Genomic DNA, 24859 nt, shown 5'->3' on the forward strand with positions numbered 1-24859 from the left:
GTATGCTTATAACACAATGTGCAGGGGTGTGATTGTCTGACAAGCCTTCATCGGGCGAGATGAATGGGGTGCGGCAGCGATTTAAATGCCTGTTTTTCTGAGTGACAGTTCATCAGGGGGCCAATGAGATCTAACTTCATGTGTTTTTCTCACTTTTTGTCATTTTGAGTTTAGACTGAACGAATGAGGCAAACAGCGAAATAACCTTGTTAACTCTGTGTGAGGCACTATAAGCGGTTTGTTTCCCATTAGATCCTTAACGAATTCTTTCCACGTGAACCACCATAGACCCTCAGGACATGCTGTCAATTGTGAAATGACCTATTTGAGGCCTTTTTAGTGTCAAACTGTAAACACCAGTAGTCAATGTTTTGCAAATCGGTGTTTTGAATGTCTTCTGGCTCCAATGTTGTTTTCCGCATCATGAAGTAGTGGTAACATGAAAACGTGTTGAAGCACATGCAAAGCAATGGGGGCCGACAATGTGTTTAAACTTGAAAATAAGGCATAAATTGTAGGATTTGATACGAAATTGAAAGGAACATTCTGCACAATTATATAATCAAATGAGCAAATTAGTGCCATTCACCATTCGCATTTATGTCTTAAGCCCTATTCGCAAGGGATTAGTATTACCTGGAGACCTCAGGTATTTGTAATAATTGCAGAGATTGTCTGTGATTTTAATCCCGTGCTAATCCGCCATCTCTGTAATTTGTAAAAAAAAGTAAAAATTCCCCCACAAATTACCTACTTAATTTTCACGAACACCGAGGTCCTGTGATAATATTAGTCCCGTGCAAATCAGCTTCTCTGTTATTTGCCAGGCTCGAATATAATTTTTCGAGGTTTATCCACTGTTTGTGAATAGAATAACGGAGGCTGTTTTGAAGTGTTTTGATATTAATTCGGTTTCTGGGTCATTTCTATACATTTACAAAACTGTTGTTTTGACCGGGAGTCTCCCGTTTATGTATTTATCATGGAAACGCTTGTAACATTGTCAGTATTTCAGACCCGTGATCTTGAACCGGACAGAAGATCACCGCGATCAGTGGTCTCAAATACTGAAAGGTACGGTCATATATCATTAAACACTAAATGCATTAATGATGGAAATCATTAAATACAACAATAGGCTATAGAAACTGTACACAAAGCCTTGCCATCACATTTGGGAATTAAATCAGTAAATTTTAGAAAAATCACAGGCTTCACTTATCCCGGGCTAATGCGCCACATGATCACAGAAAATCTTTGGAATTTTACAAATGACCGCAGCTTATACGAATCCCGTGCGAATAGGACTTTACTTTCATTAAAGTGATGAAAATTCTTTCATCATTTACTCACCCTGTTCATTTCAGACCTATATGACTGTTTTGTTCTGTTGAACAAATAAGAAGATATTTTGAAAAGTGCTGGTAACAGAACATCGTTGGTCACCATTGACTTGGTTTTTTTTCAATAGACCTGCAATAGATGCCAATGGGGACCAAAGTCTTTTTCAAAATATCTTCTTTTGTGTTTTGCCACACGGGTCTAAAATGACAAAAGGTTGATGACAGAATGTTCATTTCATTTTGAAGGTGAACTATTCCTTTAACTGAACAATGGTGGTTCATTGACTTGCATTGGGTTTTTTTGTACGTAAGCTACAATAGAAGTGAATGGGCACCGCTGATGTTCTTGCAGAAGGAAGAAAGTAATGTTTGAATCGACAAGAGGATGAGTTCGCTAAACAATAACCAAATTTTTGGGTGAACTATCACTTTAAAACGAGCGAAGCTCTCTCTTTTTAAACAATTTAAAATCATGCTAGGTTCAATGATATAATAATTGATTTATTCTTATTTGAAATATGTTACAGTAGCCTACAACTTTAAATTTGCCTTCTTCAATTCTATTTCTTCTGGTTTACGATGGAAAGAAAATAAACTCAACCATAAAACAGACGCTCGCGATGACAGTTACGGTGTCACCAAAGCGAACTGTTACCAGCAGTGACTCTGAGCTCTGGTGGTGCTCTTACAGTCCTGCCATTGACATCATACACAAAACACACAGCTGTGATCACGCTCCAAAACCACGCCATAAATATGTAACAAATTAAACCAGTTAAGGACGTCACGGGAAAATTGGCGAAGTAAGGCATGTTTTGTATACATATAACTTACTCTAAAATAAAGACAGATGCTTTTCGTTTTCCTTCTCCTCAAATTCAGCTGAGCTAAAGCAAAACCACACTTTTGGAGTCCTTCGCTGTGTCGTTTCACCTCTCCAGTATCCAACAGGGGAAAACTAGTTTACCTTACGAGGTCTCTTGACAACGTCATGGAGATGTATGTAATGAGAACTGTCGGAGGGTGATTGACGCGAGTCCGCAGCACGGTGTACCGGGCATTTATGACAACACGTCCGTCACAGCTGCCAGGGCTAAATAATTAGATGACTTACCACCCACAGTTTAAGGGGCCCTGCTGGTTCCTGTATATATGAACATTGGCCCAACAGAGGCCACAATTTAGCAAAATTGTTTGGATTAAATTCACAGTCGACAGGGTATGTGCTTATTGAGGCTGGGTATTGAAGACTTTTGGTCATGGAAATCGCATCACTTTGTCTAACCTATTTCTGAAGCTATTTGAAACACACAGAAAAAACTCTTATATGATTATGACTAAATATAACCCACTGGGGTCAATTCAGTCCAGTTTTATTATTCATAATATTCGCTAGGCACTCACAACACAGACTAAAATTCACTATTTTCAATGTAATTTAGGCTTTTAGTGGATTGGGTTGAATTCAACAGTTGAATCACGCAGTAAACATTGTACTATGATGGATAGAATTTAGTTTAAAAGATAAATTTGTTTTTTAAAAGAAAACAACTTTCTTCAAAACATCTTCTTTTGTGTTCTGCGGAAGAAAGTAATTAAGGTTTGAAATGACAAGTAAAATTTTAATTTTTGAGTATAAGTAGTATTTGAAGTATAACTTCAAATATTTTGAAGTATACTTCATGTCCATGTAAGTATACGTATAGCAATGTACAAGGGGATATGTTTACTAATTAAATGTTACTACAAAACCGGCCCACTTTTTAGTTTATAGTGGTGTACTGCTTCAAGGGGCAGATTCCTGGAAGGGGCTAGGCTTCATTTAAATTCGGATAAATTGTTTTTAAAAATACTTAAAAACATTACTGGCGAGCATCTTGACACAAAAAAATCGGACTGATATATTTTAAGAAATTTCAGTGCAAGTTGTTTTCGAACAAGAAACTAATAACATTTATGTCTGGGACTAGTCGTAAGCCCTGTCCGGGAAACCGCCCCTAAGAGTAATTTTTTTTTTTACTGCGACTATTCTACATGCGACTATTCTGCAAGCGAACTTATAGGTATACTAATAGTTGATCAGTTCTACAACGCAGTTTGTAGTTTATGAAAGTACATTTTTAGTAGTTTTTTTTACTGAGATTACACTTGTGAGTGAATTTAACATCATACTTGTTTGCTATTTATATATTAGTTATTTGTATATTATATTGATTCTTTCTTGACAGAATGCAAAATTATATGAAAAAGTATGTCATGGGCTACAGAAGTACATACAAAGTAGGCTAAACTGGAAATGTGCTTTCTTTTTTTCATTTTATAGGACAAACTTCTTTTTATAAGGGTTGCTTTGCTAAGGGTTAAACAAAACAAGTGTTACAGCATGGTTTTTTTTGTCCTACTTAAAAGCAGCTCGTCTGGGGAGATTGAAATGATTTTGGGGGGTAAAAAAAACAGGAAAGCAAACCCATAATCAACACGCTTGTCTTGTGATGGACATACGAGCCTTGCTCCTGACACATCAAAGAAAGCCTGTGGCCTCTTGTTAAAACTCAACAACATCTCCCACTGCTGTAAACCTTCCACAAAACACACAGGCAGCACTTTCCTCCAACGCAAAATAACTGTAAATGTTTAATTACGTTCATAAAGTAGATAGAGGTTGTAAATCACCCATGGTGAATACTTGTGTGTTTGTGTGACTCTGTGTGTAATATAGCAACAGAATAAATGCATTACTGTAACTGTTCTTCGCATTAGGGGGCTGGTAAATGGGTGGGGAGCACACAAAAGTGGCATTCTTATATGAAAGGAGGTGGCCTGTTTCTCCCATAGTAAATACATTAAAAACCCCATATAAACTATTCTAGGCCTTGCGGCTGGTGTTGAGTGCATCTTGAGGTGGAGGGACCGGGGTGGGGGTACCACTGTTGAGGGCTCAGGGTGGGCCAATTCCAGCTTGCTGATGGGTACGTTTTGAGAATTATGACCAGATGTTCATTAATGAGGTTTCAGAGGACCACGGGGGGGAGATGAGTAAGAGAGGGTGAGAAAGAAAGAGAGAGAGAGAATTATAAGAGCTCAAGACAAGGACAAAAGGGAAACGTTGCTCTTTGCGTGTATGCAGTCTGGCTAACAGAGATCAAGAATTGATGCCACCTGCACTGGCCTTCTTCGGATGCTTTTTCAGGAACTCCTTTGTTAGCTCATTGTCCACAGCAGCTGCTAAACAGCAGTTGTTGCATACTGGGAAAAATCCCTGAGAAAAAGGAGACAGATAAGGTGTTGAGATCATGAAGAGGGTCTATTTTAGTACAGCATGCAGCAACAAAGCAAAAAGGAATTGTCTGTTTAGTTGTTTGTTGTACAAAGGGATAAGCTTTGGGGGAAGAATAAATGGCTCATTCTTCATCGTCTGGTAAAACAATAACAGACATCATACCAAACTACTTACTGTACATGATCACATTACCATGTTTCTCATTAAACTGTTAAAACCATTTGCTCCGTCCATTTTTTTCGCATGTTAACAATACGCTTTTTGTCATTTAGAAATGTGCTCTTGTAATATTTTGTAAATATACTAGGCGGCCAGTTTAATGTTTCTTATCTCCGGGCATGTCATGCAAACCTGCTCATACTGATATCGCTCTCACTTGGATAGCTCAAGTGACAGAAGAATTTGTCCTGAAATCAGATTCTTGGAAAAGTCTACGCCAAATTCTTTCAACCTCGGTTTAAGTATTGTAAAGCATTAAAGGGATAGTTTACACAAAACGAAAACGCTGTTATAATTTATTTACCCTCATGTGGTTCAAAACCCGTATATGATATTTTTTTGTGAAACTCAAAGGAAGATATTTGGTTTTGTGTCTATACAATGAATGGCTATATTTGGAATGACATGAAAGTGAGTACATTTCAAAAGAACTCTCATTTTACAAATATTATACATTTTCAAAATGGTGAACTATCACCAAAAAATGTAAAAGAATACAATGAAGGGTTTCCATTCATCTTTACAAAGAGAAATAAACTGTTCTTTTCTTTGGGCGTTCTTATAGTACATTATATGAAACCTGTCATATTAAATTATGTAGAAAGTAACACTCAAACAAGTTATTTCATGACAAAACTGATTTGTTTCACGCTGTTTGTACACCAGAGAACTTCACACAAGCACTTTAAATTATATTTAAGTTTGTATTAAAGAGGGTTGTGCTTGAAAAAAGGCTACGCTTAATTCATACATTGTTTTTCTCAGCTATTAACCATCACTAACGGCAAACGGAGCACTTCAATGAACCCATCTTTATCGTTTCATCTTGAAAATTTGTTTTGCTTTATGCTTGAGGTTCTGCCAGATGTACTGTGGGTGGCAATACAGAAGACCTGCAGTGAAGTCCTGGATCAGAGCCTGAGCTGCTCTCAAAGCAAAGCAAAGCTGCTCATTCAAGTGGTTTTGGCCCAACTTTAGACCATAGGTAGAGTTTGAGTTTTTATAACTTCAGGACAAGGGCTAAACTGGTCTTGCTTCTGACCAGGTCCAATCCTGTCTCTTTCTGCTGACCTCTAGTAATGTGTTTCAGCTTTACAGGACATAAAGAGGGAGTAGGGAAGTCTGTTCGTAGAATGTAGGTGAAGAATGAAACTTTCCTGTAGCTTAACCGGCAGAGATTTGTGCTAGTGATGCAAAGGTGTGCTCGATTTCCAGAGAATGTACATACTCATAAAACTTATAGCCTAAGTGCAATGTAAGTAGATTTGGATATAAATGGATCTGCCAAATGCATCAATGTTAACAGTTCTAGAGCGATTATACCTTTTTCTTTGTTTCCATCCGTTTGGCGCAGTCATTTTTGTCAATCCTACTGTAGCATTTCAACATTCTTGACCAATTATACTCAAATTACCACACAACGTTCAACATGATCACCGCAGGCACCACTTTAACTCCAAAACTTGAGGCAGCGATTATACTTAAGGTTTCAAATGAGGTGGGTTGAATTTTTTTCACCTCTGGCATCAGAGATAAGTTAAATGAGAAAGAACGTAGTTTTATAATAAACATACAGTGAAAGAGACAGCAGATGATCACAGGATAATTTCTGTCTTTTCTAATCAGTGCGTGACATCACACAGATCGCTCTCTGGTACCCAAACTCTTTGCAGATGGCCTGGAATCTGAAACTCTGTTTCGTTGCGTAAACAGAAAGAAAAGCTCTGTGAGAGACAGAAATGTGGTAGAGTCAAAACATGTGGGGTTTTGAAACCATTACATGTGCCTGAAGTTCAACCTTTGCGTACGAGTGACAGCTCTGACCCCTAATCATCTCCATTTTGACCTCAACCCTACATCTTCCTTGAGGTCAGCCGTGAATTGGCTGTTTGTCTTTTTGACCCTTTCCCTGGCTGATTAAGGGAAGTGTATTTCTATTGATAATTAAAAGTCACAGAGAGGGCATGGCGTGCACTTGCTGTCACTAAAATGATTACTACTCAATTACCTGTGACAAACACACACAGACACACACAGACACACACACAGTACTAATGATGTCATGCTGTCTAATCAGATATCCTAGCAATACAGCAAAACTTCCTGTTTCACTTACGTGGTTTAAAATGTCAAACTTGATCAAATTGGGAATTTGTCTGGCACACAAAATAAATATCTTTTTATATTAGATGGTGCAGATGTAGTTTTGTAAAACTCTCTTGGCCACAAGAAAGCTCTCTCATTAGACAACATATAATGTGTCATTCGATCTTGATGTTGACCAAATCATTCCATTTGATTTATAAACATCTATGTTATGTTTATATTAATATAAACCTATACTATATAAAAAAAAAACCTATCTCATGTCTTATTTTTCAAGGATAATGTTGTTATCAAGGTGTTGGCTGATGTTACACACAAATTTGCTCAAATTTCTCCAAATTTATGATCATTAGTCAAACACAGCTTATCGAATGTTACTGGTGCCTCTTCCGGCAATATGTTTTTATTAACAGAGAGGACAATGTGGTGTATTAAAACAGTATTTATTTAAAATTCATTACTCTCTGTCCCTATAGAGTAGACTATCCATTCAGTCTGTATTTAGACGTAGGTGGGCCTTCACGTAAACATCTCTTAACATTACCTCAAACAAAAGTGCAAGACTTATTATGCCCATAGGCGTATAAGGGGCGCACTTTCTAACTGCCATTCTTCTTTGCAAATTTAAATGTATGAGCTGCAAATACAAGCATGTTCTTTGAGCAATGGTGGAAGTTTCCCACTGGCCTCCCTTTAGCATCCATACAGGCCTTCCCTGTAATTGGCGTTTGGTCAGCCCTGTGACCAAGACTCTTCCATCTTAATTTAGGACAAGTTCACAGTGATAGACCGTTCAGTCGCCTTGCCATATGGAGCCCATGCATCAGTCAGATTCCCCACCGGTCAACATTCATCCTCTCTTGATGTGTTGTTTCTGCTTTAAAGTGCACAAATAATTCCAGATGGATAAAAGATGTGTGTGCCTTTAAAAAGCTGCTATGGAGTAGAAGTGACTGCCTAAATGTAGAGTAATTAACATTGTGTGCTTTTGTTAACGAAAGTTTATTAAATAAATTTGAGAGATAATTGAGGCGCATTTGGCATCTCCTGGCATACGGAGATTGATCCATTATGTGTGCTTCATAATCGGTAGTAGGTATGAATTTAAGATGAATAGGGAAATATGTGTGTGTGTTTGTATACCAAAAAGAGAGTGAGAGAGAGAGAAATACGGTGGTTGTCAGCTGCAAGATTTTGTCAGTCTTTATTTATGGTTTCCTGTCTGGATGAAGTGTTGTGTCATGGCAACACTCCACCTTGAGGGCAATGGGTCAACACATCAAATGGACTGTCGAACATGGACGCCAATTTATAAGAATTAATAGCTGATGTTTGTGAGGAATCACACTAAGGATACAATTTGAATTTATAGTCGGTGAACTGTGTTTGAATTGGCATGTAAAACAAGAGCTTAAAAGGGTGATTTAGTCATCTAATTGTACTGGCAAAACATAAGGAGATTCGTTTTTTCCTTTGATTTTTTTTTAATGTTGATCAAAAACTGAATATGACTCTTTTTCACACGGAACACACAAAAAATTACATATTGACCATTTCATGTCTATCCAAGGAAAGTCAATAGGGTCCCATGTTGTTTGGTTACCAAGATCTGCAGAATAAATAAATTCACTTTTAAGTCATTGTTTTGGATCTTTGATTAAAATCACTTTTGAACCCTCCGACTCTCCACAACTTCATCTCTATAGGCTCACTTAGACTCGCCACAAAAAAAGTCCATTGATGGTAGAGGTAATAAGGGGAAATCTGGCATCAGTGTTGTGTCTTGTGGAGTCATACAAAGGATTTAACTCATTCAAACCTAATTTGCCAAAACATGCCACATCAGAAAGATAAGCAGTTGGTACAAAGAAATTACAGGCCTTCCATAATCCCACACTTGCTCAGACTCTGTGCTCGCTTCTGTCACAATCACGGGTGCTTTTTGGCAATAAAGCAAAAGTGTAACTTGAAACAACTGTTTGACGTTTCCTGCTCTCTGTGGATTTCATGCTTTTTATCACTGAGCATGCTCTTTCATTAACCTCTGACCTTTCTGGCCACTAGGAGTGCAGGATGGCTCAGTGGATGTGAAGAGGGTAATTGGAGCAAGAAGAGGTGGATAAACAAAATTAGCCACCGACTCCACTAGTCTGACACAGATTTCCTGCTGAAAAGCAAACACTCATATTTATTTAAAACAATTAAGCCTAACTGATTTTACTTACTGGATATATAAGCTTAAATCCATGTAAGATATATCCTACATATAGTTTAAACGTGCATAATTTTAATAAGCAAGTGTTTACTATGAAACAATAGTACAGGATTAAAGCAGTAGGGGGAGTTTTGCAGAATATATATATTTAGTATTTTTTTTTACATATTTATGTTAGTTAGTTTTTAAAAAAAATGATTTTCATGAGTACTAAAACAATACCTGGTTTATTTGGCACTGAAATATCTCCCCCAAAGGCATTTTAAAAATAAATGCAAACAGGCAATATGTGAGGGCACATGCAAAAAAGGACCTTCCAGGGTCTTGAACGTGGCAGTATATACAAACATGGCGGCCTCGTGGAACTCGCAACATAATTTCATGCATAATTAATAGCATTTTAGTGTATATATATTTACGTTTGAGAAATACGATTTGATATTTAGTTGTAAGCAACTTCGCGGGTGAACAGAGTATGGAAAATGGCTGCGTGGGGTGGATTTTCAGAGGAAGAACTGCGAAGAATGCAGCACAGCAGCGATCACTGTAAGTATGAACTATTAAACCACATGTAAAACCTATTTATTCACGAAATTGTCACTTATCTGTAATATAAAAATGATGCGGGTTGCTATTTCGCGAATTAATATTTGAATACTTAAAGTGACCTGTATCTCAAAACCAAGATCGCATTTTGGGTTTTATAAAAATGCCTTTTGCTTTCTCAGTGCCCTAAAGTGCTGTATACTTATGCTGTTGATGTTTATTGATAGTTCATTCTATCCTAAAGTATAATCACATATCACTGATCTCGTTTATCTGGATCAAAGTTCTCCTGATTTAGCTCTTCTCTATTCTTAATCCAGCAAACCAGGCTGTCACGTTAGGTAGTGGCCGCAGACCCGCTCCCACCAACCGGAGCAGGCAGCAGCTACAGCGGGAGAGGGCTTTAAAGATGGCCGCTAAGCAAAAGGAGGGTATCGACTCTTTGCCACCTGAACAACAGCTTTTCAAGCCCCCGGAACCACCTGCTGCCAGTCACCATGCTCCTTTAAAATCACAGGAGGAACCCAAAGCGTTGGACTCAGAACCGGTTAAGCATGAATCCAAACCAGTTAGGCATGAATCAGAAACGATTGCAGAGGCACCAACACCAGTCATTGTCAAAGAGCTGGACAAACAGGAAGTGGAATTGTTAGTAAGTTTATTTCTTGTGCGGGACAGATATTCATGTATTGATAATAAATACTGCTTTGTTATCAAACTAGATAGAATAGAATATAACTTTATTGTCATTTTTTAGGGAACAATGAAATGCAGTTTAGCAGCTCTTCAGGATTGTAAAATTATAGAAATAAAATATATACAGTTGACTGTCAGAACAACCAAAACCTACATACATAAACAAAGGTGTATATATAAACACAATGATATACAAATATAAATCCGCTGTGATTTAGTAAAGCAATAGTGCAGCAGAGTAATAAAGTAGGGGAGGGTTATTACACCTTTATATGAGTTTTTATTGCACATTTTAGTTTGTCTGGGAGTGTGTAAGTGATTATGTATTTAAGCATCAAACTGCGTAGGGATAGAAATAATTTTATAGATGAGTACATATGTTTGATCAAACGTTTGATGTTTATTTAATGTAAGAATTTAATAAACCATTTTTTTAATAACAGGCGGGATAAGAACCGTCTACAGCAGTTGCAATGGGAACAACGAGCAATGGAAGAGAAGAATAAGAAGAGAAAAGCTCTCCTCACCAAGTGCATTGCTGAAAAGTAGGTGCAAATTTTGTCATTTAAACCAGTGTTTCTTAACCAGGGGAACGTCAAGGGGGGCTCAAGATGACTTCAAATGATTTAACATAAATCAAACAATAAATAATTTATTGTTTCCCAGGTCCAAACAAACACAAGCTGAAGCTGTGAAACTGAAGAAGATCCAGAGAGAACTTCAGGCACTTGATGATTCCGTGTCAAGTGATATTGGGATTCTAAGAAAGCTGATAGAGCAATCCAGCATGGATTATTCTCTGGCATGGTATTCATCTCTTAATTTTGAGTCTGTGAATGCTCCATCCCAAGTGTAATGTCCTATTGGAAGCAATGTCACATTCTGTGCAGTTGCATTATAATTTAAAAGGATAGTAATTGCAGGGTCTGACCTATAACATAACCTATTAAAGGTCATAAAAATACTTTAAATACTGCCATGCTAACTGAGGTTGAAAATACTGCCCTCTGTAGTCTCTCTTTGTTAATTCTGAAAACAGATTCACAAATTTTTTTATATTAATACTTGTACGAAACGTTGTAGTAAATGTTTACATCCTTTAGCGTCATGTCCAAAAGCACAAGCTGAGAGTTAAGGTTGATTGGGTATTTGTGTTATCGTTTACAGGAAGCGTTTTGAGAAGGCTGAAGTCGAGTATGTTGCTGCTAAAATGGACTTGCACAAGAAGACTGAGGCAAAGGAGCAGCTCACAGAGCACCTGTGTGCGATCATTCAGCAGAACGAGCTACGCAAAGCCTGCAAACTGGAGGAGCTGATGCTAAAGCTGGAGCTTAATGCTGAAGAAGTCCCCAACCTGGAGGAAACGACACAAGAGAAGAAGGAGAGTGAGGACAACTCGCAGTCTATTGCTGAAAATGGTCCTACAGAAGGCATTGAGGGTCGCACAGAGGTGGATGGTTCAAGTTTAAGCAAAGACAGTTCTATTACAGACCCAAAGATTAGCCAAGACAATCAGGAGATCAGAGCAACAGATGTTTCTACAGATGGCCCAAGCTAGCTCACAATCATCTTTATAACTTCATGATGGTTTACAAAACACTTTAGATTTAGAAATGTCTTCATTGTGAGAAAGCTGAACAAAGGAACAGGCCTGCATCGTGATTGAAATGTTGACATTTTGTGAGAGGACGCAAAGGCAGTCTCAGTCTCGTGTCAGTATTAAATTCCTTAATGCCGTTAGGCTGATTGTGATTCCATTACTGTTGACACTAAAAATGCCTTAATGTTCTGGGTCTCAGATATTGACTACGAAATGTTAAACTCACAAGTAATGAGAAAGCTATAGCAGATACGGTTTTCTGGTTGTCTGCTATTTTATTATTTAATCTCTGTCTTACATTAGGTGAAAGGTTTAGGGATCTTTTTATAATTAATTTTAACACTATAGCACACTAAACTTATTTTAACGTTCCATAACTTTAACATTAATTTAAGTAGAATACTGGTATATGATCAGGTGGAAATTTGCAGTTGTAAGGTATTTCACATATAATGTTGCACAATAGAGAAATAATAATTTTACCAAAACTTTAGTAAAAACCATGCAAACCTTAACAAATGAAAGTTTCTATCATAAAAGGTGGGTGGTTGGCTCAGCTGTAGAATTGTGTTATGAGAAAAATGTTGTCGGAGTTCTGTGGATGTGCTGTATGTGCATAAGAATTACCAAAGTACATATCTTGTATTCATATATTTTATACTTCTTTAAACTCTAAAATTTTAGAACCTTGATTTACCTAAGAGATAATGATCACTTTTTATTTTAAAGGTTATATTTTTTGCTTGAAAAGCTGAAAGTATGTCTTAATTGTCTTTATTCAATAGCTTAAATATGATTGTGTGCATGAGGTATGGTTGTCACAAATTAGTTATTTGTTAATAAAGTTTTTTTAAAACGTTTAATTATTTTTCTTTTATTGCACTTCATTAGTTTGTTGTTCAACTTAACTCAGTGAAATCCTGTTTTGTTTGTCTTAAAAGGCTTTAATTCTTTCATTCAATCGGTTAGTGGTCGACTAAGGTACTCATTTACTTGTCAATTTATATGTTGGTAGGTTACAGCTCATAGCAGTTCTGTGTGCAAAGGAATGTGAGGAAAGCCATGAACCTCTCTTTGAATGCCACTCGACTGCTTTTAAGAGTCTTGTAAGTGCTCCTTATGACCACTTCAAACTTTTACAATGATTCATTGAAGTTTAGACATCTCTGGAAAAGCACATAGAATCATCCTTTCTAAATTCGTGTCTTTTTTTTCCTTGATCAAACATTGTGGGTATACCTTATTAAAGTTTTTAATCTAAAACATTAACGACAGGTAACAGTAACATTTGTTGAACATAATCATATGATCAAACCTGATTGCATTAGCTTTCGCCTTTGCAACTGCTGTTTAGTTTTGGCAAAACACTACAAAAACGACAACATTAAATATTCTATTTTCACGTTATAAAAGCGAAGACAGACAATTTATTTTATATAAATGTGGCAAATGAAATCTTCGTGAGAACGTTTTTTTATTTATATGTACTCAGTCCTTTGAGACAGGTTGAAAAGGCTCCGAAACCCGAGAAACTCGAGGGAAAAGCACAGGTCAGCTTTTACGGAAAAATTCTGCCTTCTGAAAAATCTGAAAACCCTCAAATGGATAACAGAGAAAACTATTGTTTGGTGTTTGAAAAGAGAGATTTTAAATAATTAATTGGCTGTAAGTTAGGTATTTCAAGTTATTTTTTAAGAGATAATTTAAATTTATTTTTTCCCATTTGCATGTCAGTTGCCTTAAAAAATGCACTTCATTGACGCATACTTAAAATGTAACGTTGCTGTCGTTGTGTAATTATTATTATATAATGTTGTTATGGCCTCTATGAGAAAGTGGAAGGCAAAAAAATAAATAAATAATTTAGTAATTGCGCAAAAACTAAACAAATAAAATAAAAAATAAAATAAAGCCCTACAATTGTACATATTTTTGTGTTCGAAATCAATTTCACAATACTCTAAACTATTAAACAAATAAAAAAACTAAAACTATAAACAAATATAACGTAGGCCTACATAAATAACGTCATCACGTCAGAATGCAAAACGCAGTTTAGATAATTTGGCAGACTCACATCTAGGCTATGACTTTGAGGGAATATATTTTTTCGGATAATTTGTATATTGTACAATAATATTAAAATGCGTATAGGCTGTACTAATTTTGCGTTGTAGCCTAGGTCTAACATCTTTTTGGTTACTGTAGGCTAACTTATGTATAAAATATTGTCTATAGGCCTTTTTACAAAACCCCTCGTCAGCATGGTGTTAAACCCGTTGAGAAGCGGTATGTTGTCCAGACACCCCTGGTGCTGATGAGACTACTGTAATCTCTGCACGCTTTTATTTCCCTAATTACAATGAAAGCGCCTCCTCCCGTGGTCGAGCTTCAGATCTTCAGCGGTAAACACTCACGGACCTGCCTTCGCTCTTATTACATAAACTAATCAATGGAATTCACCAGTGCCTTCGTGTCATCTATCCTAAATCCTATCCCATAAAAGTTTTAACGCGCAAGAGCAGAGACACTTCTGTTTTCGGTTAACTGGTAAAGCCTATACATAAATTCGTTAAAAAAACGTTCCTCAGTATCAACTAGTTTTTAATAATTTATATCATATTAATTTAGTTGAAAAACACTTACAGAAAGAAGCCTCTGTTAAACTGTCTTGACGTGCTTCATGTGCACTTGGGTCAGCTGTAAATATATCAGTATAAAACGAAGAATTATGATTCATCTTCATTTTTGCGACACTGTTGCTGGATCCTCTGGTTTAACAATTAAACAAAATTAAAACGAACATTCTAAGGCTCATAAATGTAATACATTTTTTATTTCTGTGCAAGATGTTTTAACCACTGTAAATTATGGATTAATGCGAACAGATTGCATGTATATTTCACGAGCTGTCACGTCTTTGATTTCAGTCTGGGCGTCCAAAAACATGTATATTTGAACTGAAGTGTACTTTCTCTGTTGTAATTCTTGCACTCATTGTTGAGTCTGTGTTTATCAAAACGTCACAATGTCAGTCAAAAGCACTAGAGGGTTGTGTTTTCAATTACGCACATTTAAATAGCCTACAATTATCTAGGCTAGACATATTTGAACAGGCCAAAAAACTACTGAAATATATTATTACAATTTTTTGTTTCATCGGTCATTTCCTTTTTTTGCTTTTTGTGGCCGTTTTACATTAGACACGGTAGAGTCGCATCATCTTGATTCGTTTTAAATAACATTTAATTCTATTTAAAGGAAAAATGTACGTGATTTTTGTAAATATATAAATCTCGTATTTCGGTCTTGGCTACACAATTGTTTTAGAACAAATAGTATTTCGATCGCTTATGTAAAATAGACGTTTTACATTTACATTTACAAGAGTTCTACCCCAAAAAAAAAAAAATTAAATGGTTTTTCACAGGCCCAGGGGTGCCGCCAGAAATTCTGGGCCCTATGGAAACCAAAATTTCTGGGCCCCCTACATTTTTTACAGATAAAATTTAACCCAATAAACATGCCCTGTATACTTAAAAAAAAGATACTTAGCACATTGCATAGTTAAAATGTCTAAAGATGAGTACAAAGCCTACAAAAACAAGAATTTTTTTTTGAAATATGTACTTGTTTACATAAAAGGGAGAACATTTATTATCTCAATTGCAATTGCAAGCACAAGAGAACATTATGTATTGACATATACTTAACATGAACAAGCTTTAGCTGGGTCAAACTGCTCATTCAGGAAACATCAGCTACAGTAGAGACACGTTTTATTCAATTTTATATTCTATTTTTCTGGGGCATTTTATTCATATTAAGAACGTCAAGTTTGACAGTATCGATCTTAGCAGCCGCACTGTCACTTCACAGAACACACGACACGGCAAACTAATTTTGTAATTTTTGAAGCGTGTAGATTACTTTTTGTTTTGCGAAGTTATCATCATGTGGCGAACACAGTAGATAAGACGTGTTTAGAGGCTTCAATCTTCGCGAAGTTTCGCGCTCAGGCTCACCTTGTTCGGCTGAGACGGGGACGTGGGTGTGCAGCAGCCGCTGAATCTGTGTCTACGAGACATGATAACCCGTCCCGGAGACAGCAGAGATGTTATTATTGTTGGATGTAAATCATAATTCAGTAATTATTTTACTAAGCTCGCTAGATAAAAGCAGGTCATGTAGCAACAAAAATAAGTTTTGGAATACAGGAATATGGCAAGCTACCTTTCTTTTTGAAAAACTGTGTGACATACTGTCGACTTTGGCGTTCTCTGTCTTCTCTTGACTTCTTTTCCTTCCGTTTTTGTTTCCCTGACTTTTGATGTGACGTGTCTGCGTGTGTCACTGTCTGCGGCAAGTCCAATAAGCAAGAGACGCTACACTAGCGAGCGCAGGTGGAATGAACCATTGTGAGAGGGAGCAGGGAGGGTTGTGACCGAAACAGTAAATACATTATTTGTTTTTTAAATATTAAATCTATGGTCAAAACGGACAAAATACACATTTAGTGCACGAGGGGCCCTAGCATATTTAATGTATGTATTAAAAAAAGAGAAAAGAAATAGGAAAATAAAAAGGGGGTCTGCTCTTCTGGGCCCTAAATCAGGCTGGGCCCTTAGAATCGTCCTAACCTTCCACCCCTTTACGGCGCCCATGCACAGGCCACAAACAAACAAGCGCGATTTCTTAATCTGGGATGCCTGAGGTCAAATGATGACGGACATATGCCACAAAGTTTAGACATTTGAGCGCAAAAAAAGTTTTCTGGTTAAAGGATCAATTTTACAGACTGTCTCCCATTGCGCGATCCCCTACCCGACGGCAGGCCTTTATAAGAAGTCTTGCTCCGGCAGCTGAGGGAATGTGGAGGGAAACTATAATGATGAAAAAAGGTCTACTCCATCCCAAACAGCGGCTTAATTAAATACATGGAAAGAACGAAAGCAGCACATCTGGTTTCAATCCGTTTTCCTTTGATGGCATCAAGTGCTCTTTTCCCAGATCTGGAGTTGCAAACTACGGGATGTATGTGTCAGTGAGGAGCCTATTCTTGCCATTGAAACACATGGACATCTTTGTGAAAACCAAACTTAGCCTATAACTCACCAAGTGGTAAGACATTACCCCCTTCCCAGCTTTGTTTCAAAGAAAACAAATACGTTAAAGTATACGCGTCAGTTAGCATCTTGAACAAACCTTGACCAATAAATGTTGCCTTCGTTCGTAAAGTAGCCTACAACTCTCTTCGACGTCGATTTTCGTATACTTTTTAGAATTTGTGCGTTCTATTTATTTCTTGATGATATATTAAATTTAAACTCCCATTTCGATTCGTAAGGTCACGGGACGAGCAAATCAACTCGACAGATACATCATTTTAATATTTGACGAAGTCTACAATGCATCTGTGCCACCGCTGGCAACATTCTTAGAATTTCTTTGTCAGTTTTGTTGAGTGAAATCATAATCGTTGAGTGATATGTGGGGTTCAGAGATCGGGGAGGGTTAACATGAGGAAAGCCCTGATGAAGGAGGGAGGGGGGCTGTTAAACGTCAAAGACAGCTCAAAGTCTTTTGCCACGTAATTACGAGAGCCTTTCAGCTTCATCTTCTCTCCCAGGGGTCTTCATTTTTCATTTACAATCCACTCCACTGCATGCCAGTGCGCGCAACGTTTGAAGTGCCAGAGCGTGCGTTCCCGTGTATGCGTGTGCATGATTGAACAGAGAACGGCGTGGAGCAGAGGAGAGAGCCAACAGCTTCGGGAAGGCGGTGGAGTGTCCTGCCTCCTCTTGCATTTAGCCAGCCCGCTTTACGCACATGCATCTGTAAGGCATCAGCACTTCTGGATTCGCACTCAGTCAACAACTGCGTGGAGCTCGTGGAGTTTTTCCCCTATGAACCACCGTGCCGAGCAAACTTTTGCAGATTTTATTGCTATGAGTGAAAGGATTCAACTTAGTTCATGGACCTCACAGTTGTTTTAAGTTCCACAAAGTTGACTTGAAACGCTTACACCTGGATTTACGTTATAGGTAGCTAGAGAACACCAGTCGTCATCTCGAGTTGCTTTGGAGGCGCTGCTACATATGAGTTTTTCTTCAAATATATGCAAGGAGAATCAGTTTGGTCCACCTATTACCACAGCGGCGCTTTTTTCTCTTGTTTCGTATTTGCGTCATGACTTCTAGCTATGCACATGTAATGGACAGACAAGCAACCATATCCAGCAGACTGGAGAGTCCCATTACAGCCAACCTGGAAAACCTGCAGGCCAAAAAGAACTTCTCGGTAAGCCACCTGTTGGATCTAGAGGAGGCCAGGGAAATGGTCGGATCTCAGATGGACGAGAGCGTGGGAGACGCGGGCAGGACTACGCTGGAATCTCCCGGTTTAACAAGTGGCAGTGACACAACGCAGCAAGAGAGTAAGTGCTGGATCCGCCAACATCTCTCATATCTCAGATCGATAGATAGATGCGCGCAACAACTCTGTTTGGAAAAACACTAAGGAAATAAATCCCATACGAGCGAAGTTTTTTTCATAAAAACAAATAGTAAACGTGTGATTCTTGATAGCGTACGTTAAAACTTGGCCTGTCATAATCGATAACTTTCTTTTTCATTACAATAATTTTTATTTCTTTGGGGTAAAAAAATTGCTCTTTAATAACTATACACAAATTTGTAAAAATATATATATAGTTAGGCCTGTAATTTTAGATTTGTTTTGCATAGTGAAAATATAAACGATAAAATACGATCAAAGCAAAAACAACGTCAAATCGATACATTTCCGAACCTTTCAGTCAATTTTAAACACCATAATTTGTAAATTGCGTCCCAACATTTATCTGCGATTAAGGTAGCCTATCAAACATCAAACTGTCAGTCCATACATTGTGTATTGCTTGGCATAACGTTTTTGTGGATTAAAGAAGTATTTTTATTGATACCAAATAAAGCTTAGAAGGTGACATATAATTATGTCTCTGTCAAACAATTATTTGTTACGCATAACTGCTTTTATTTATAGCTTATTTTCTTTTTATTAAATACGTTTTATTTATTTATTCTTTTCTTAAATCAATAGTCTGTCTTGTAAATTCTCGTTGTTTTGCCAAATAAACGCGCTATTTCATATTTAATCCCCATTTTCTTTGTAGTATTAAAAAAACAATGCCTCAATCCTGAAATAATTTAGTAAAAATGACTCAGGAAATCATTATCAACTCATTATCAACAGGATTCATTTTTTTTGACACGAGTCTGTAATGTTTTGGATTATTAAGAAGCGCGCGTATGGCGCATTAGTTCAGCAAAACTCCAAATTACGAAATTAAAGGCGAACATTTTTATGGACATTTTTTCAATATAGCAAATAACTGCTCAACATAAATAAACTTAAAAATTTGAGCTGATCCTCGTAGTTAGGCATAAGGAACAATCCAAAAATGTAACTATTGAAATAAATGGAGGCCTTTAATTCTTTCTTCAGGCTATGAAATATTTTTAATTCGGATAAATCACACATACAGGGTTATTGATTGAACAGAAGTGAAAAGTAAACAAGTCTTCTTTTCAAATTTATATTTATAGATCGGAGTATTGTTTGTCAGTATTTTTGATATTCATTTAGTAGTATTTCATGTAGGCTATTGTAAATAACAAGCCAACACGAAGTTCACGTTGTTCAATAGATTTCATTTAATTGAAGTAAACAGGACTTGTAAAATGTAATCAAACTGACCTTTACAATCTGGTGCATCAGACCAATAAAATCCTGCCATTAAACAATCTTTCCAATAAGTTTAAAGATCACTCTTTACCCATGCTACACCTAGGCCTCACATTTTCATCAGGCTTTCTTTTAGGAAAATTGTGATTGATTTACTGGTGGGAGGAAAACAAGATGGCACCCCATCAAAGCGAAATTAAAGTTTTTTTGCATTGTTTGAATTGTATTGTCAATTTAGCAAATGATGGAATTAACTTGTTTAATGATGAACAGCTATTTTCAAATAACAATATGAAGAGAGTTTGAGTGTGGACTACAGCTTGTGTTATGTCAGTTAGGTGATTATTGAGTCTCATGAGAGTCTAAGTAACTTTTGTGCTTTTGGCTGTGAAGTGAGGCTACTGTGATGTTGCTTCACCAAAATGGTAGAACCTGGTCAAACTATAGAAAGGTGCTGTTTATTTTCTGAGCATTCTCTCAGTATTTATATATCTCTCCTTTGATGAAACCAAAGTAAAAAATATAGCAAAAGCAACAAATTTTAAAACATCCTAATGATGTAAAAAATAGAAAAAACACTCAGATTGCTTTAAGATCTCAAGAGGATTATCCAGGGTAATAAAACAATTTGATACTCTGTAGAGTAATGACAGGAATCACATCGTTTATTGTCTTGTTATTTTGCTTTATATGTTTTCATAAGGACAATTATTCGTATTGTTGTTTTTCGGGCCATATGAAAACAGTAAAAAAGTATGGAATAATTAATTATTTAATATTGATTTACACACAAAAAAACATTTTATTGGGCATAAAACTAAATACATCTAAATGACAATGAAAGATAAGCTGATTGCATTTTTTCCTATTTTTCCACAACAGCACATCAACAGTAGGAGGGATGAAAAATGTCAATAATAATAATAAATAACAATAATAACTAGCTTTCCTCTTGCTCAGTGGTTAGAGTATGGCGCTAATAACACCAATGTCATATGTTCAATCCCAGGGATTGTACATACAAAAAAATGTATAGTATAATGCATAAATGTAACTAATATATAAAGTTTAAACATGACAAACACCCCCTCTAATGAACCTCAGTACCACTCTAGGATACAGCTGATTTTGCAAAACCAAGATAAGCCAACAACATGCAAGAGATACGCTGAATAAATGTATATGTGTGTGTGCATTACCAGATGAGCATCTAAACTCAGAAGAGAAGAAGAAGAGGAAACAACGAAGGAACAGAACCACGTTCAACAGCAGCCAGCTGCAGGCACTGGAGCGAGTGTTTGAGCGGACACACTACCCTGATGCCTTCGTAAGAGAGGACCTGGCACGCAGGGTCAACCTCACTGAGGCTAGAGTTCAGGTAAGAATGAACGGTCACCGGACACATGTTCTGTAGATGAAGTTTGTAGAACAATAGTCATACAAAACAGATTAAAAAACAAAATTAATTGCATGGCAGATTTGCATTCAATACATCAGCGACGTTTAGATATTAAAACATTTAAATCGTTTTAAGATTGAAAAGATTTCACATCCCAAATTGAAGACTCCAGTAGAGAGGTATTTACAGTGGAAAGTGACTGTACGCCCATCACTGTCAGCACACTGCAGTCTCATTGTCATCAGCCTTAGAGTTTAAAAATCCTTGCTCGATCACTCTCCCTATCCGGACATTTGCTGTAGGTTGCAGCCAGTCTCCACATTTTCCTGCAATGAGAATGTTTTTCTAGAAAGATGGGGATTATTCCCGTTTACAGTTCAAGAGAAAGGAGAAGAGGGAAAACGAGAACAAACACATCTGCAATTAATGTGTCCCAGAAAGGGAGCGATTCAGAAATACTGGATAAAAGAGACTCATTCCTGAGGCGCTGCGTAACCGGACACTGAGCCTCCACCAAGCGCAGTGCTGGCTTCAAGATCTGGGCTCCCGGCTCCGTCTTCAACCATGTTTCCCTACCGGCCTTATTTCACAGAGCTCGTTCTGCAGGCCTCTGATGGTTTTTTTGCAAACAGGTGTGCACATGTCTGCCGGAGGTTAATGCTGGATATCCCCAAAGTGCTGCAATTTAGAACAGATTTAATGGTTATTTTTTGGTCTTGACGTCAAAATGTAATTGGAGAAACATGCATTGAATATAAAGAAAAGCTGCCTAAACTATTTTCATCCTATGCAAAATTACAATATTGAAAAAAATCTCGGGCCTTGATGAGGTTTTGGTTAAAAGATCTTTCTGGGAAAAATAGTGTAGGCCTCGTGTTTACATGAACTTGAATGTTAGCTATTTACGCACAATGGGTTTAAAATCATGCAGAATCATTATATTGGTAATGAAAAAGAAAAGAAAATCTGTAAACCACCACGATACATAACAATAATAAGAAAGCTATCGGCTATGGTTCCAAAACACAAACTTTTTTAGTCTTGATATCATTTTTTTTGTGATGCAGAAAACACTATACCAGCTATGTTTCCACTGTAAAAATCTGTTTTACCGTACAATTTGTCTTTCATCACAGTACGATATATATCCCGTCTAACCACCATACCGTATCATTTCGGGTTCTGTTCTCATAGGTGTGGTTTCAAAACAGACGGGCAAAGTTTCGACGTAATGAGCGGGCGATGCTGGCCAGTAAGAACGCCTCGCTCCTCAAATCCTACTCGGGAGAGCTGACGGCCGTGGAGCAGCCAATCGTTCCCCGCCCCGCACCACGTCCCAACGACTACCTTTCCTGGGGGAGTACCGCTCCATACAGGTAAACACTCAACAACCCTCTAAATTCTTGCATCCTCCTTTTCTAATTCTGTTTCGCCTACGTCTTCAACTCGCAGTTTTAACACGTTGTGCCAGTTCTTACAGTACTTCTCCAGTTGACCACATTTTTTGCATTTATTTTCTTACTCTTTATGGTTTTCAATTACAGTACTTCACAATTTAATTCTCTAGCTTTTTCTCATCGAAAAATATTGTTAATCTTAGGGAGTCTGAGACCTTGGATGTTAAACAAACAAAATTGAAACATAATGTAGTCTGAGCTAACACAGAGAGTTGTTCTCTATCGCTCTCTGTTGAAAGGTTGGTGGGCCGAACCCCTTTTGATGAAGTGATAATCTGAAAACAAACCATTTTAAATCCGCTTGTGCCCCCAATGACCTTTGGGTCATAAGATACAATGACTAGCCGAGGAAAAGTCTATTGGGCAGGATTTTTTGTGTCTCTATTTCCACCGGTTGTGATTTGCAGTAATCTTTATATTTAAATGGCGTATAGAGCAACTAACCCTGCCTCTCCGGCCAAACTCTTTTCCCAGTAGCTGAAATACGCAACTAGACTGGGAACGCTTTCTGCCTATACATTTGGCCAGCAATTGTGCCACTAAAACAAGCTTACACAATTTCAATGCACACTTAACACATCTCTGTGCACATATGATGCATTTACTATATTAATGCAGTATTTATATATTCTTAAGCTGGTACCCAAGGCCGGAGGGAGGGCCAATGCGAATGCCACAGAAAATGCTGCCCACAGAAAGCAAGTACTTTTTTTCACATTTCTTTTTAAAGCTTGTAATTTAAAACAATATTAATACTACTTTTGGATTCAATTAAAGCCATTAGAAAAATCCATGTCCTGCTTTATTGCTGTTTGAGCAACAGAACAGGATTCGGGGATGAATTTTTTATATTTCACTTATTTAAATAAACATTTACGCATCTCTAACTCTAGAAATCTGATTCACGTCTTCCTTTCAGCGCAATGGCAACCTACCCACCCACTTGTGCCAACGCCACTTCCGCCCAGGGAATGAACATGGCCAACAGCATCGCCAACCTGAGACTGAAAGCCAAAGAATACAGCCTCAATCAGGTGCCCACCATCAACTAAACCTGAAAAAGAGGGAGAAGACGAGACAGAAAGGATCTATGAGATCTCGGAGGAGCTTATTTGAGTTTTTTTCGGCCTTCTGCATTGACAGAACATAGTGGATATGACCTGTCACCCCCTCCCACAACAATGGAATTGCATTGTTGTCCCTTTCATTTGGCTTTTGGCTTCATCACAGATGGAGGTATGTTTCAAAGAAACCAAATCTGATTTTTTACTGATCTGGAGACTGTAAAGACAGCACTAGGTCTGCTCCCCGGAGAGCGAGTCAATGAACAGGGCTCCACTAAATCAGTACGAAGTAGCAGGCAGAGCGTCTGGATACTGTAAGCTGTTCTTTCTTTGTTCTTTTCTGGCTTCGTTTTGGGTCAACTGGATGAAAAGTAAAGAAACTTTCATGGCAAACAATGAAGGACTGTTGTTCTCAACAGAATGATTGAAATTACACCGGGAGTGTATGTGCCTAAGTTTAATGCTGATATCTGGCAAAGAATCACCCCAAAATGTGCTTGGTTTTTGTGTATTGGGAATAAAGACTCATTTGTGGACTAGTGGGTGACAACTCTTGACATCAGATGTTAAATAGCATCAGTGCAAAAGGAAGGGCTGAGGTCAAATTGCAACATCTTTTAATGTCAGTTCTGAAATATTGCATCACTGTTTAGGTTAAATGATGTTTCCCACAGTGACTCATGTTTATTGCTTACAGTGCGTATCAGTTGTTCTGTAGGTTTCGAGTTGTGTTTTATTTCTTTTAGACCAATTTTTCTTTCTTATAGTTTGAAACCATATAGTAATAAAGCATTTTCAAGCCATGTCTCTTATACTAGTGTGATGAATTCTGCATTTCAAGACTTGCAACATTGTTAGGAACTGTTGCAGGCAACAGTGTAAATACACCATGACAGAATGTATTACTTTTTCAAAACACCAACAATAAAGAAAATCAAATGTTATGAAATGAATATCTCAAAATAACTTATACATTTTCAGTCTGGCGCTTCTCATTGAGACGAATTTAAAGAATGGGATTTTGGATTGAATCCACATGCTAGGAAATGTTATATTTACTTTAACAGCTTTTTGTCAAAGTAACTCTTCACATGAATAAAAACACTTTTATTTATAGCTATTTTACACTGTTACTGCATTAGTTTTATTTTTTTAACAAAAGGTTAATGCACACATCAGCTTTTTCCA

General features: G+C 37.3%; 2 protein-coding genes across 3 annotated transcripts; both read left to right on the forward strand.

Moving 5' to 3' along the window:
• Positions 1 to 9493: 9493 nt before the first annotated feature.
• Positions 9494 to 12868, forward strand: gorab (golgin, rab6-interacting). Its single transcript, XM_056764462.1, has 5 exons — positions 9494 to 9709; positions 10030 to 10357; positions 10849 to 10950; positions 11072 to 11212; positions 11573 to 12868. The coding sequence occupies exons 1-5, from the start codon at positions 9646 to 9648 to the stop codon at positions 11961 to 11963; spliced, it is 1026 nt and encodes a 341-aa protein (XP_056620440.1). The 5' UTR covers positions 9494 to 9645; the 3' UTR covers positions 11964 to 12868.
• Positions 12869 to 15501: 2633 nt separating this feature from the next.
• prrx1b (paired related homeobox 1b) lies at positions 15502 to 24476 on the forward strand. 2 transcript variants are annotated; one of them, XM_056764493.1, is made up of 5 exons: positions 15502 to 18441; positions 20954 to 21129; positions 22345 to 22526; positions 23244 to 23305; positions 23527 to 24476. In XM_056764493.1, the coding sequence occupies exons 1-5, from the start codon at positions 18195 to 18197 to the stop codon at positions 23580 to 23582; spliced, it is 723 nt and encodes a 240-aa protein (XP_056620471.1). In that variant the 5' UTR covers positions 15502 to 18194; the 3' UTR covers positions 23583 to 24476. The 2 variants fall into 2 exon arrangements, with proteins under 2 accessions (XP_056620471.1, XP_056620470.1); XM_056764492.1 differs by lacking the exon at positions 23244 to 23305.
• The last annotated feature ends 383 nt before the right edge of the window (positions 24477 to 24859 follow it).

Source organism: Triplophysa dalaica, chromosome 13 (genome assembly GCF_015846415.1).
Source record: "Triplophysa dalaica isolate WHDGS20190420 chromosome 13, ASM1584641v1, whole genome shotgun sequence".
NCBI classification, from domain to species: domain Eukaryota; kingdom Metazoa; phylum Chordata; class Actinopteri; order Cypriniformes; family Nemacheilidae; genus Triplophysa; species Triplophysa dalaica.